The sequence below is a fragment of the Panthera tigris genome, chromosome B2, assembly GCF_018350195.1.
Source record: "Panthera tigris isolate Pti1 chromosome B2, P.tigris_Pti1_mat1.1, whole genome shotgun sequence".
NCBI lineage: Eukaryota > Metazoa > Chordata > Mammalia > Carnivora > Felidae > Panthera > Panthera tigris.
In genome coordinates this window covers 88367056-88383242 of record NC_056664.1, presented here as the reverse complement: position 1 = coordinate 88383242, position 16187 = coordinate 88367056, and the positions used below count along the sequence as shown (strand labels likewise).

Here is a 16187-nt window from a genome sequence, read left to right as displayed (position 1 = left end):
CTAGGCAGCCACAAAGTTGTACACACCAGGACACCCCTGGTTAGTGCTCACTCCAGCCCCAGTCTTCACATCAAGGTGACACAGGTGCAGACATCCCAGAACACTCCAGGCGCACACCAGTTGTGCTTCCAGTGACTTGCTAGGGCACCCACAGTGCAGAGTGCTTCACCATCTTTGGCTGACATCTGCTTCAGCTCCAGCCATCCTGCCAGGGCACACCTGTGTGGAGCACCCCAGAACACTTCCACCCATGCCAACCTCAGCTCCATCCACCCAGCCAGGGCGCCTCCATTGGACAACCTGACTTGCTCCTAATTCAGTTTCAGCTGTCCTACCAGGGCATGTTGTGTGTGGAGAGCCCAGGGACCACATCTTTGCTTTAGTTGTCCTGCCAAGATGACCCCTGCATGGAACACCCCAGGACCTCCCAACCTATACCCCACACCAACTACAGCCATTATTCAGGGCACCCTCTGTGTGGAAATTCCAGAAACACCCAAGTTTATATCCATTTCTGCTTCAGCTGTCTTTCCAAGGTGCCTCTGTGTGGAGAGCCCCTTGTCCCCCCAGCTTGGACCCACTTTAGTTTCAACTCTCCTGCTAGGGTACCTTCTGCCTAGAGAGCTCAGGGATCTCCTGGCCTGCACATTGCATCAGCTCCAGCCATTCTGCCAAGGTACCCCCTGCACAGAGCACCCTGGGACACTCTGACTTGCACCCATTTCAGCTTCAGTTGTCCTGCTAGTGTGCTCTCCACACACAGAACCCTGAGACATCCTGACCTGAATCTGCTTCAGTTTTAGCTGTCCTGACAAGGGACTCACTATGTGGAAAGCACCAGGTTCCCCTAACCCATGCCAGCCACAGGTCCAGCTTGCCAGCCAGCAAAAGTCACCAAGCATATAGTCTACATAGGGGATGACCAAACACAAGACCATTCCTTCAAGTTCAGGAGAATTAGCTGCACCTCCTAATCCATAGAAATAAATGCAGAAAGTCAAGCAAAATGAGGAGACACAGGAATATGCTTCAAAAGGAAGAACAAGAGAAGGACCAAGTGAAATAAAAATAAACAGCATGCCTGAGAAGGAATCTAAAGTAGTGGTCATTAAAATACCAGGCTGGAGAGAACAGTGGAAGAACCCAGTGACACCTTCAGTAAAGATATAGAAAATATAAGCAAGAACCGATCAGAGTTGAAGAATACAATAACTGAAGTAAAAAACACACTAGAGGGAATCAACAGATTAGCAGATGCAGAAGAGATCTGGAAGACAGGGTAATGGAAAGCACCCAAGATGAACATCAAAAAGAGAAAAGACTTTTTAAAAATGAAGATAGATTAAGAGAACCCTTGGACAACATCAAGCAAACAAACATTTACATTCGGGAGTCCCATAAGAAGAAGAGAAAGGGGTGAAAAACTTATTTAAAGAAACAGTAGCTGAAAACTTCCCTGATACAGGGAAAGAATCAGACATCCACATCAAAGAAGAGAGTTCCAAACAAGATGAACCCAAGGAGGTCCACACTACAACATGTAATAAGTAAAGTCTTAAAGGTTAAAGATAGAATCTTAAAAGCAAGAGAGAAACAAAAAGTTACCTACAAGGAAAAACCTATAAGATCATCAGCTGATTCTTCAGCAGAAACTTTGCAGGCCAGAAGGGAATGACACGATACATTCAAAATGCTGCAAGGAAAACACCTACAACCAAGAATAATCTACTCATCAAGGGTGTCATTCAGACTTGAAGGAGAGAGAGTTTCCCAAACAAAAACTAAAGGAATTTATCACCACTAAGCCAGACTTAGAAGAAATGTTAAAGAGACTTCTGTAAGTCCTAAAGGAAGTGGCCATAATTAGACATAAAAAAAATTATAAGTAAAAAGATGTAAAATAGGACCACATATTCATAAAACATGAAGGGGAAAAAGAAAAAGAAGGTTTTATTTTTTTCTTTTTTGTTTTTAGAATGCCTTTGAAGTTCATCAAAGTAATATAGACTGCTGTATACTTAGGATGCTATATTTGAACCTCATGAGGTACACAAAAAATAAGGAGAAAGAAAGCCAAACATAACACTATAGAAACTCATCACTCATAAGGAAAGAGAGCAAGAGAAGGAAGGAAGGAACAGGAGAGAACTACAAAAACAACTAGAAAACAAATAATAAAATGGCAGTAAGTACATACCTATCAACAATTACTTAAATGTAAATGGCCAAAATGCTCCAATCAAAAGACATAGGGTGGCAGAATGGATTAAAAAAAAAACAAAAAGCAAGACTCATCTTTATACTGACTATAGGAGACTCACCTCAGACCTAAAGATACATACACTGAAAGTGAATGGATGGAGAAATACCATGCAAATGGAAGTGGAAGAACAAAAAAACAAAAACAAAGTAACAATACTTATATCAGACAAAATAGATTTTAAAACAAAGACTATAACAAGAGACAAAGCATTGCATAATGATAAAGGGATCAATCCAATAAGAGGGTGTAACAGTTGTAAGTATCTGTGCACCCAGCACTGGAGCACATACCTACAAAGAGCAAATATTAATGGACATAAAGAGAGAAATTGATGATAATACAGTAATAGTAGTGGACTTTAACATTTTACTTAACATCAGTGGATAGATCATCCAGGTAGAAAATCAACAAGGAAATAATGTCTTTGAATGACATACTGGACTAGAGGGAAATAACAGATATATAGAGAACATTCCATCTGAAAACAACAGAATACACATTCTTTTTTATTGTGCATGGGACATTCTCCCGAATAGATCATGTATTAGGCCACAAAACAAGCCTCAATAAATTTGAGAAGATTGAAGTCATACCATGTGTCTTTTCTGATTACAACAGTATGAAACTAGAAATAAATCACAAGAAAAAAATAGAAAAGACACAAAAACCTGGAGACTAAACAACATGATAATGAACAAGCAATGAAGGGGTCAATGAAGAAATCAAACAAATGAACAAAATTAATGGAGACAAATGGAAATGAAAACATAATGGTCCAAAATCTTTGGGACACGGCAAAAGCAGTTCTAAGGGAATTATGCAGTGATATAGGTCTACATCAAGAAACAATAAAAAGCTCAAATAAACAGTCTACACCTAAAGGAACTAGAAAAAGAACAAACAAAATCCAAGGTGAATAGAAGAAAGGAAATAATAAAGATCAGAGCAGAAATAAATGATATAGAGACTAAAGCAAAAAGCAATAGAAAAAAAAATCAATGAAACTGAAAGCTGATTCTTTGAAGAGATAAATAAATCAAACCCATAGCTGAAGTCATCAAAAATAAAAGAGAAAGGACTCAAATCAGAAATAAGAGAGAAGTAACAAACTGACACAACAGAATACAAAGAATTATAAGAGAATAATGTGAAAATTTACATGCCAACAAACTGGACAACCTAGGAGAAATGGATAAATTACTAGAAACATTCAATCTTCCAAAACTGACCTAGGAAAAAATAGAAAATCTGAATACGCTGATTACAAATAATGAAATTGAATTGGTAATCAAAAAAGTACCAAAAATGAAAGTTCAGAACCAGATGATTTACAGCTGAATACTACAAACATTTAAAGAAGAGAACACTGGTTTACCTAGGTGGCTCAGTTGGTTAAGCATCCAACTTTAGCTCAGGTCATGATCTCGCGGTTTGTGAGTTCGAGCCCCACATCAGGCTCTGTGCTGACAGCTCAGAGCCTGGAACCGGCTTCAGATTCTGTGTCTCCCTCTCTCTCTCTGCCCCTCCCCTGCTCATGTGCTGTCTCTCTCTCTCTCTCTTTCTCAAAAATAAATGTTAAATAAATTAAATAAATAAATAAATAAATAAATAAATAAATAAATAGAGTTAGTACCCATTCACCTTTATCTATTCCAAAAATAGAGGAGGTAGGAAGGTTTCCAAATATATTCTATGAGGCCAGCATTACCCTGATACCAAAACCAGACAAACAGACCACAAAAAATGAAAACTATGGGCCAAAATATTACAAACCTCATACAACAATACATTAAAAAGATCATTCACCATGACCAAGTGGAATTTATTCCAGGGGTGCAAGGATGGTTCAGTATTTGCAAATCAATCAGTGTGATACACCATATCAACAAAATGAAGGATAAAAATCATATGATCATCTCAGTAGATGCAGAAAAAGCATTTGATAAAATTCAGCATCCATTCATGATAAAAAAAAAAAAAACTCAACAAAGTAGAATGAACTTACCTCAACATAATAGTAATAATAAAGTGGACAACATACCTCAATGTAATAAAGGCCATATATGAACAACCCACAGTTAACATTACACTCAGCGGTGAAAAACTGAGAGCTTTTCCTCTAAGATTGGGAATAAGACAAAGGTGTCCACTCTCACTGTGTTTATTCAAGATAGTACTGGAAGTCCTAGGCATAGCAGTCAGACAAGAAAAAGAAATAACAGTCATCCATATTGATAAAGAAGTCAAACTCTCACTATTTGCAGATGACTGGTTACGATACATGGAAAGTCCTAAAGATTCCACAAAAAAAAAAAAAACCGCTAGAAGACATGAATTCAGTAAAGCTACAGGATATAAGATTAGTATCCAGAAATCAGTAGCATTTCTATACACCAATAATGAAGTAGCAAAAAAAAAAAAAAAGAGAGAAAACAACACCATTTACAGTTGCACGAAAAAGAATAAAACACCTATGAATAAACTTAACCAAAATGGGGAAAGAACTGTTCTTGAAAACTATAAAGCACTGATGAAAGAAATTGAAGATGATTCAAACAAATGGAAAGATATTCCATGCTCATGAATTGGAAGAATTAGGATTGTTAAAGTGTCCCAAATATTTCCCCAATCAATCTTCAGATTCAGTGCAATCCTTATCAAAATACAAACAGCATTTTTCACAAAACTAGAACCAACAGTACTAAAATTTTTATGGAATCACAAAAAACCTCAAATAGCTAAAGCAGTCTTGAGAAAGAACAAAGTCTTGAGGTATCACAATCCCAGATTTCAAGATATACTACAAAGCTGTAGTAATCAAAATAATATGGTACTGGTATAAAAATAGACACATAGATCGATGGATCAGAATAGAGAGCCCAGAAATAAAGGAGGCAAGATTATATAATGGGGAAAAGACAATCTCTTCAGTAGATGGTGCTAGGAAAACTGGATAGCTATGTGTAGAAGAATAGAACTGGACTACCTTTTAATACCCTACCGCAAAATAAACTTAAAGGGATTAAACACCTACATGTGAAACCTGAAATCACAAAAATTTTAGAAGAGACCACAGGCAGGCATTACTCTAACATCAGCTGTAGCAACTTTTTTCTAGATATGTCTCCTAAGGCAAGGGAAACAAAAGCAAAAAGAAACTACTGGGACTACGTCAAAATAAAAAAAAAAATGCACCATGAACAAAGCAAAAACACAACCTACTGAAGGGGAGACGATATTTGCAAATGATATATCTGATAAGGGGTTAATATCCTAAATATATAAAGAACTTAAAAACTCAATATGAAAAAACAATGCGATAAAAGAATGGGTAGAGGATCTGAATAGATATTTCTCCAGAGATGACACACAGATGGTGAACAGACACATGAAAAGATGTTCAACATCATTATTCATCAGGGAACTGCAAATCAAAACCACAGTGAGATATCACTTTATACTTATTAGAATGGCTAAAATCAAAAACACAAGAAATAAATGTTGGTGAGGATGTGGAGATAAAGGAACCCTTGTGCACTGTAGATGGGCATGTAAACCGGTACAGCCACTATGGAGAACAGAATGGAGGTACCTCAAAAAATCAAAAATAGAATTACTGTATGTTCTAGTAATTCCACTATTGGGTATTTACTCAAAACAAACAACACAAATTCAAAAAGGTATATGCACCCTTACGTTTGTTGGAGTATTATTTACAGTAGCCAAGATATGAAGTCAGCCTACGTGTCTATCAATAAAAAATGGATAAGGAAAATGTGGTATATAGGTATGCAGTGAAATATTACATGGCCATAAAAAAGGATGAGACTGTGATAACATGGAGGGTATTTTGTTAAGTGAAATAAGTCACACTGAGAAAGATAAATAATACATGATTTCACTTGTAAGTGGAATCTTTAGGAAAAAAAGCAACAAATGAATAAACAAAAAGAATCAAATCTATAAATATAGAGAACAAACTGATGGTTGCCAGAGGAAAGGGGGGTGGAGGGATGGGCAAGATGTGTGAGGAGGAGTGGGAGATACAGGCTTCCAGTTATGGAATGAATAAGTCCTGGGAAAAGAAGACACAGCATATGGAATATAGCCAGTGATATTGTAGTAGCATTGCATGGTAACAGATGGTAGCTACGCTTGTGAACGTAGCATAATGTATAAACCTGTTGAATCACTACCTTGTATATCTAAAACTAATATAACATTGTGTGTCAACTATACTAAAAAAAAATAGAAGAGAGAGCAAGGAAGTATTATTATGGCAAAATAAATTATAGGAAGAGGACCATCATGCAAATATATTAGAACATCTTATTTCAAATATAAAGAACAAAGTAAAATAATGTTAACAGCAATGGGACTGTACGCTTTATATTGTTCCGAGCATATACTAACCGATTTAACCCTCACAGTGTTTGAGATAGCTGTTATTATAGCCACAGAAGTGGAAACAGGCTGAAAGAAGTTACGTGATTTGCCAGAGTCTCATGTCTAATGAGGAATCTGAATTTTTTTTTTTTTACAATTTTTAAAAGTTTGTTTATTTGAAAGAGAGGCAGCGTGAATGGGGGAGGGGCAGAGAGAGAAGGAGAAAGAGAGAATCCCAAGCAAGCTCGTGCTGGCAGCACAGAGCCCGATGTGGGGCTCGAACTCTTGAAACCACAAGACCATGACCTGAGCCGAAACCAAGAGGTGGATGCTTAACCAACTGAGCCACCCAGGTGCCACAGGAATCTGAATTTGAATCAGAATCTATGCTCCTAAACCACTATGCTAAAATTTCATTTTTATTGTTGTTTATGGTTTCCTTAAGTGTTTGAATCCATTTTAAAAAAAAGATTCTTAGTTAAACCAAGCTTATAGTCATTGTTTTGTCATTTTGTGATTGGTTAATCACAAATTAATGAAATGTTAATTGGTCTGGCAAATGTTAAGTGGCATACCTTCTTCATACTGAAAATGCTTACTGACCAGTACAAAGCTGAGTAACATATAGTCCCTACCTTCAGAGAGTTTATGACCTGCCCCCCCCCCCAAAAAAAACCCCAGTAAAACAATTATAAGTAACTTTAATGCAAGCCAGAAGCAAGTTCATTTGGGGGCTCAAAGAAAAGAGAGTATATATGATTAAAGAAATATGAAAAAGTTTTCTTGAAAAGGTTAATAGGGGGCACCTGGGTGGCTCAGTCAGTTGAGCGTCCGGCTCTTGATTTCAGTTCAGGTCATGATCCCAGGGTGGTGGGATTGAGCCTTGTGTTTGTGTCTGTGCTGAGCCTGAAGCCTGCTTAGGATTCTCTCTCTCTTTGTCTCTCTCTCCCTCTGCCCCTCTCCCCTGCTCGTGCATGCTGTCTCTCTCAAATTAAAAAAAAAAATTTTTTTAAGGTTAATAGGTATTTGAAAGGTATCCTTGAAAAGGGAATAGAAAATAGGAGGAGAGCATTTTAAGCAGAATGAAGAGCATGAAACAAAAGCATAGGAGTTAAAAATACAGAATACCTTCAGAGAATTGGCAATCTAATTTGACTTAGAACGTTAGTATAATGCAGGCTTTCGTGGAGAGTTTTGAACACAAGGATGAGGAATCTGCACAAAATTAAACAAGGAAGAGCTATTACTGGGTTTTAATTTGGAGCATGAGTGATATATTTAGAGCTGTGTTAGGGATATTAATCTAGAAACAAGTGGTAGGTGAATTGGGAGAGCAAGGAAATCAAAATCGGGGAGATTAGCTATGGTAATCCATCTAATACGGGTCCAAACCAGGGTAATGGTATTGTGAAATTAAACACCATCCCTTCATTCTTTCATTTATTACACACTTACTGAGCATACACTGTGTCAGGCATTGTTTCCAACACTGGAGATAGGTCAGATAGACAGATGTGGCCCCTGCCCTGAGGGAGCAAACTGACTGAGAACATAGTTGTGTTCTAGGTGGATAAGAAAACAAAAGCACACAGTCCTCTGGAAGCATAAGACAGGACACCTTAGCCTTGTTAAATTTTCAGTCTTCCAACTTCCTTCCCTGACATTCTATTCTCTTAGGCTTTTAGGAATTTCTAACTTACTAGGAAACTCAGATGCTAATGACCAAGCCTGGCAAATAGAAAACAGTCACAACCCTAGGTGAAGAACACCGACCACATAGGCAAGTGTCCCAGCTGAGGTTCTCTTATCTTGTACAACAGAAGCCCACTCACACTAACTTCCACATAAGAGAAGAAACATTATTGTGAAGGTACAAGTGTCTCTCTGGGATCCATAGGTAGGAGTTATGGTCAGACCTCAGCAGAGACTGGAAAACTATCAAAAGGCAAGAACGTTGTTTTCTCTTTTTTCTGCCTTTTCCTGTCCTTCATGCTCAGGCGCCTGCCCCACCTCCACTGCCCTTGTACACTCACCAATAACTTTTACATCTGCTTTTCCCTTTGTTTTTGCCTTACTCTTTTCTTGTCATGCTGGCCATCTCTGTCTTCCTATGTACATGTAGCTATATGATACAACAGTCCCAACCCAGTTTTTCGTGTCTTTAGTTCAAGGGATCTATGGACACTGAAGGCTTTAGTGAGTTCCAGTTCTCCTGATTCCCAGGAGAATCTGTATGGGTTTGGCACGGGGCTAGCCGCAGTCAAGGTAGCAGTATACCGCTTCTGGAGCCCACGGCAAGGAGGGGAGCAGAAAGGATTTCTCAGGGGAAAAGGCATAGGTTAACGTCTCAGAAACTTCAGTTCCATCACATTAGATGTGTTTATGTGATATGACAGTGATTTTTTTTCCTCCCTAGAAAACCCACAGTTAAAGCATGCATGCGTGTTTTACAATAGATGATATCTTCAAGCCTAATGATATTTGTTATTTATTGAGTGCTGACTTTAAGCAGGTGCTTTTCATAACGTATATAATGTGGCTTCTATCTGAATAGCCAGTAGTCTCTTCAGATTGAACGTGGGCTAAATGGAGTACTGCTCAGCCATTATGTGACTTCCGATAATGCCATTTTATACCCATCACTTATCGAGTTGTATTGTAACTATTTGTTTTCAACTCTGGTCAAGGAGTTCCTTAGGGCAGACACATGTCTTATTCATCTTTGTATCTCCAGTGCCTGAAACAGAAGTTTCTGCAGTGGTAGTTGCTCAGTAATTGCACTGCATGGAATATGAGGTTGAATCACTGTAAGCATTGCTGTATGATTTGACCCATGGGTTGAGGAAAACGAGATGTGTAGACAGTTTTGAACTTGGGTGACAGAAATAGGAAAAGTCTGGAGGAGCTGATTGGAATGGCCAGGAGGTAGGAATGAAGATAGTGAGTAGACTATTGACAAAATCCAGGTCCTAGATGCCAAATTGGATGGAACAATTCAGTTTGTATTTTTTTTACAAGGCTATTTCAATATGTCTTTTGTTTAAAGAAATGCTTTTAATTTTTAAAAGGCAGTTTACCTTAAATGCATTTTAAATAATAAATAATAAAGGGGTTCTTTATCCGGACATTATATAAATATGATACTTAAGGTGTTTTGTTTTATTTTAACAGGAACAAGAATGGTAAGTCCAGCATCTTTAAGAAAACTTCTGGAATCTTGTAAAGATCTTTGCTTGCTTGATGTGTCCTTCTGTTCACAGATTGATAACAGAGCTGTGCTGGAACTCAATGTGAGCTTTCCAAATGTATTCATAAAAAAGAGCTTTACGCAGTGACTTCGTATATGTTCTATAATAAAATCCATGTGCTTTCGTAGGGTTTTATTTTGGCGTTGGTTTTGTTTAGTTTTATAATGGTGGGAATGTCTTGCTGCTCCATTAAGGCATTTGTAGATTTTAAAGAAAGATATGAAATTGTCCATTAAATCAAGTAAAAATGTAAAGAAGTGTTTTCATAAAATATTGTAAACGCTTTTCTTCAAGAATATGTGAGTGGGTCACATTATTTTTACCTTATGTTCATCAGTAATATTATTCTTTAGTCAATAATTACATGTGTAATAAAAGAGTAATATGGAAACCTTTTAACTTATTTTTAAAGGAACACGTTGAGCCAGAAAGTATCATGATGTTTAAAAATAAAATTAATTTTTCACACCCTCATGTAAAGATGTCTTATTATAATAAGCCTTATGTCCTGGCCAGTGTTTTGTTTGATGTATACAGAATTTTCAGAGTTAGTTGGAGGAAGAGTCTTATTTTTTCATGTTGTAATTATTTTTTAAGCTGATACATTAACTCTTCAATTTGACGGTTTTAGTTTTTCCATTTTTCTTCTGACTTATTTATTTTACTACTGGATAATACCAGTGTAGAAATGTGGGCGTAATCAAGAACAAGAGGTAAACTACTAAACAAAATAACTTTCCAACTATTAGCAGATGCCTTAAAAATTTGCCTGAGGGAGAGGCTTAAGACTTCTGAAATATACGTGGATTATATCTATTTTTTTCTGTGTCCCAGCACCTTAAATCATTAGAAATCAGTTACAGTGGAGGAAAAACAAACATTGTTTTGTTAAAATAGTGAGTTGGTTTAGTTCTGTTGCTAAGAAAGTAAACAAAATATTTTGTGGCATGAAAAGACAGGGCTGTTTTGAGTAGCAAACTAATATTAAGTGTGTAGTATAACCAAATTTACTTTCCCACATAGGACAGACTGCTAAATTCCAACATCTGCACATCCCAGACTAATCCTGTAGAACTCTACTGTCCTATCTGGCAGCCACTAGCCATATATGGCTGTTTTATTTAATTGTAGTTAAGTGTAATTAAAAATTCCATACCTCAGTTGTGCTAGCCACATTTCAGGTATTCAGTAGTCACCTGAGGCTAGTGGTTATCATATTGGACATCATTACTCTAGAATTTCTTGTAGCCATTTAAGAAGAAGCACACTTAGTTAAAAAATTAGCATGCTTAATATATATCTCTGGGCAGTTTTTGAGGGCATTCTCAAAACTACATATATGAAAGCATTTTTCCCCCAAAGTGCATAAGCTAGTGAATTTATGTATATGACAAATATTAGGCAGTCAATAAATATTTATTGAATGAGTAAGAATATATTATTGAGCTAAGCCATATAATATGTCAAACCTTAAAAACGTAAAGGCTATAGGGGCTCCTGGGTGGCTCAGTCAGTTGAGCATCAGACTTTGGCTCAGGTCATGATCTCGTGGTTTGTGAGTTCGAGCCCCACATCGAGCTCGCTGCTGTCAGCATGGAGTCTGCTTTGGACCCTCTATTCCCTCTCTCTTTGTCCCATCCCCCACTTAGGCTCCCAAAAAATGAATAAAACATTAAGAACAATTTTTAATGTAAATGTTATAAACTAGTACTATGCTTACTCTTTTCTAGAATATAAAGAATGCAATACTGTGACATTTGAAATATTAAAATAGCAGTACAGTCTCTTCCATATAAGAAACCATCTATATGAAGATTTCTGTCATGGGGCAGGACCCACCCTATCTTCTGTTTTCATGGCAGAAGCAAGGGCCAGTTGGGAGAGGGCTGGGTTATCCTACACATTACCTTCATGCACTTGTATTTTCTTTCCACTCACAAATGTATATAAACATTTTAGATGTTTTATCTGGTGGAACTTTTAGGAGGATGAGATTTATAATTTGACTACCAACTGGGTGAAGTGGTACTTTTATCGTAAATTAGCAACCGACATTGAGTTGATGCTTACTTTGGCCAGACCCTCTTTGGTAGGCTTTGTATTCCCTGAGTCACTTAATCTTCACAACAACCCTGTAAGATAGATACTGTTGCTTGCTTCCGGTTACAGTTGAGGAAACTGAGGCAAAGAAAGATTGAAGAACTTCCTCCTGTCCACATACCTGCTGGTGGCAGAGCCATTTTACACACCTTGGACATCTGGCTTTTACACACCTAGGCAGTGCGTTTAACCTGTGTTTTAAGTGTGCAGGGTGACTTCTGATTCCGGAGCAGAGGTCAGCAAACATTTTCTGTAATGGACTAAGAGGCAAAATTGAGATTATTATGTAGGTATTATATAATGAGAGAGAGAATGAATTTCCACAAAATTTTTATTGACAGAATTCAAAACATAGTAATGGAAAACAATTTTTTTGTGATACGGTTCTACTAAAGAAGAATGGAATACTCATGGGGAGGATAATATTTCACTCGATTGGGATTCAAAGTTACTATTTCCTATCATCAGAATTGATTGTAAGTATTCATCTGTTAATGTTGATCTCTAGTAAGATTTTACATATTTTGTCTTTGAAAATATCTTTTCAGACAGATGAGAATTGCCAAGTACATATGTTAATCCATGAGAGTATTTTCCGGAGCATATTTATCACTTGGAAGGCATTGGTAGAATTCTATTAGATTCTTTCCTCCCTTGGTCTTTTCCTTTTAGCCTGCTAGAGCCTTGCAGATTAATCCCTTCCAATTGAGGGTTACAGCGTTGGTGGTATAGTGGTGAGCATAGCTGCCTTCCAATTGAGGGTTACGTGGAAGCTCCTGAATTGCACAATTGAATGGATTTTGAAAAATGGAAATTTCCTTTACATTTGCATCAGGGTCCAAAAAACACTGCCGGACCTGTGGTTTGAGCAGAAAATGTATCTGCTGCAGATTTGTGCGACAATGGAAATACTGCTTCTTGTCTTCCCTCTTGAGAGCACAGGAATATATAAAGCTCCTGGGTGTTACTTTGTGATTCAAATCATGTTAGTTGTCATCAAAATTACTCTAGTGTATGTTTCCTGCGTGAACATTGTTTTGCTGTCTCCACCTCCAGAGCTTCTGATTCAGTAGAATTTGCATTTTAATGAGTAATCAGTCGATGCTGATGCTGCTGGTCTGAGGGCACTCTTTGAAAAGCACTACTCTAGAACACTCTGAATCTGGAGGAGCCTTTTCCTGAATCCTACAGACAGTGGGGATAACTGTTCCCATTGTTTTGCACTGTCTCAATTTTTGGTTGAATTCATTACAGAACATCATCAAGTCTGCAACCAAAGCTAGATTCCAAAGCCATTCAGTGTTCCATAACAGTAGTTGAGGGTGTTTTCTTTTGGTCCAGAAAAATTGCAGTGTCAGTTCTGAACTCAGAAACTCACAATAAAACTACTGCTGCTAAGCCAACTGGTAGAACAAATCGGGATGTCACCTTCCATAGCTGACAAAAGATAACAACTGATGCCGGTTACATGAAGTTCAATGTTGAGAGCACTAGTTCATTAACACAAGATGAAAGTCAACCATATTCCACAAAAACCTGCTGTATATAGTACAGTGAATAACCATAGGGTTTTAATACTTTGCATCTTCACAAGTTTTGTAAATTTGACCACCTAAGCCTTTTTTTGCTCCACACGTTCTTACCACCAGATGTAACACATCTTAGCAGATTCTACTTCAGCTTGTACCAAAGTCACGTTTTCTTAACTTCTTAGAAAACACTCTTACCTATAGTTGTTGCACACAGACTATTCATAGAAACTAACTCTTCAATCACTTCAGCCTCAGCATTGACTTATCAAATAAACCACAATAACCAGGCAGTAGCAGTAACATCTGTTGACTCATCAAGAGCCAAGGAAAACTACTCAGAATCATTTGCCTTGTTTTTTTGTTTTGTTTTGTTTTTGTTTTTTATTGACTATTGATGTTGTTCCCAATGTTCTCCACCCTTTGAGCGACTGTTGTTGCCAAAAGGCTAATTAAATAGTCTAAGCAAGTTTACTTTGGACACTTTACTTTAGTTGATGAATCAAAAACATTTTAATTAACTCACCATTGGTAAATGGCTCTCCTTGCTTGGCTAACAAGTGAACCGCTCAGAAGCTTGTTTTGGCTGCGGCTGTATTTTCATGTTTTTATTTTTATAAAGAAATTCTGTAATGAAATGAGATACCTTGCTTTAAGTTTTCTAATTTTTCTGGCCACTGTGATGAGTACTTCACTTTATGATTCCAACGTATGTATAGTATTCTTCCAGAACAGCCGCAGTGTCACTGCATGTTGAACACAGTGCTTTGCCATCTAATTTGATAACAGAATTATCCAGACTGCACCGTGCCTTCAGCACATGAAACTTGGAGTCCACATTTCTTTTTTTCCTTTCCCTATCTTTGTTCTGGCATGATGAGTATCCACTGGTAATAAGTAACTATTGTGGAAGGACCAGATGTGTGGTATTCAGAAGGCGAAGAGTTATAACTGCATCACTGGGATTTGTAATGAGCCAAGCAGAAGAGCAGAGCAAGGAGAGCACCGTAGGTCTCTGTTGTAGCCACTTAACCTCTTCCCCTGTGGTGTGGTAGCCACTATAGACGATGTATAAATGAATGTGGCCACATTGCTTATGGACACTGAAGGTTTAATTTCATGTAATTTTCATGTGTCACAAAATACTATTCTTCCTTTTATATTCTTTTCTTTTTTGCCAATAGAAAATGGAAAAACCGTTTTAAGTGGCAGGCTGGTGGAGCAAATTTGTAACCCGGGTTCTAGGATATTCTCAAATCAGTGACTAAGCTCAGGTTTGCACACTCCTAATTTTATAAACCGCTCTCAAACCTCTTCTCAGCCTTTATCTTTCTCACTTTACCATTTAGATTTTAATATGAAGAACCATATTTTATTGACTTAGAAAAAAACAAAAATTTTTGCCATAACAAAAGAGAATTTTGAACTTTTCTTTTTTAATGAGGTATATTTGGAAACTAAGAATTGTATATGTTGAAAGTATACAATTTGATGATTTGATACACGTTATATAGACATTGTGAAGTCATTGCCACATTCAAGCTAAATAATGTATCTTTTTAGATAGTTACAGCTTTTTTTTAAATTTTGGTAGTGACAAGCACATTTCAAGCATACAGTAAGTACTATTTACTGTAGTCACATTGTACATTAGATATCCAGAAGCTATTCATCATGCATAACTGAAACTTTCTTTTAACCAACATCTCCCCATTTCTCCCTCCCCTAGTCCCTGGTAACCCTTACACTCCTGTGAATTTGACTGTTAGATTCCACATAAAAATGAGATCATGCAGCATTTGTCTTTCTGTGTCTGGTTTGTTTCAGCAAAGTGTTCTCCAGGTTCATCCATGTTATTGAAAATGGCAGTATTTCCTTCTTTTCAAGGCTGAATACCATTCATTCCGTTATTATATGTGTACACAGTATAAATGATATGTGTGTGTTGTGTGAGTGTGTGTGTGTGTGTGTGTGTGTGTGTGTGTATAAACACACATCACCTATTTTTGTTATCCATTCATCTGTTGACAGATGCTGAAATTAATGTGGGAATGCAGATATCTCTTTGAGATCCTGATTTTATTTTCTTTGGATATATACCCAGAAGTGGGATTGCTGGATCATATGGTAGTTCTATTTTTAATTTTTTGAGAAACCTCGGTACTGTTTTTCATAATGGCTGTACCAATTTACATTCCCACCAACAGTGTACAAGGATTCCGTTAACAAGCGAAAATCTGTAGACTATCCATTAAAATTTGAAGACAACTGACCCATTATTATTAGTATTGTCAGCTAACTTAATTGTTTTAATATTTGTTAGCATTTTGGTAAGATAAAATATCTTTCCAGTGACTAGTAATAGATAAAGCTATGTCCCTGACTCTGAGCATAATTAAAGGAGCCTCCCAATTTAAACTGCCCTAAAATAAGACCCTAAAAATATACAATATATAGAAAAAACATTTACATAGTTAATATTCTTCTTTCTTGTTGGGGTGATTAATTTTAAGCCAATATGTAGCAAAGAAAAAGTGATATTTTTTTTTTGCAGAAGTGTTTTTATTTTTGGTGTTTCCCAGGAATTAACTAAAGACTGGAAACTCATATTTACAAGTATAGTAATACTAACCAAAGAGCTATAAAACCAAATGAAAATTT

General features: G+C 37.0%; 1 protein-coding gene across 2 annotated transcripts in view; it reads left to right on the top strand.

Moving 5' to 3' along the window:
* The window catches only part of FBXL4 (F-box and leucine rich repeat protein 4), an 82770-nt gene extending 72163 nt beyond the window's left edge, over positions 1–10607 (top strand). For both annotated transcript variants that reach the window (XM_042986854.1, XM_042986853.1), the window contains one exon: positions 9821–10607. In XM_042986854.1, the coding sequence (XP_042842788.1) occupies positions 9821–9984 (164 nt within the window). In that variant the 3' untranslated portion in view covers positions 9985–10607. The remainder of the gene's footprint in view (positions 1–9820) is intronic.
* Positions 10608–16187: the final 5580 nt, after the last annotated feature.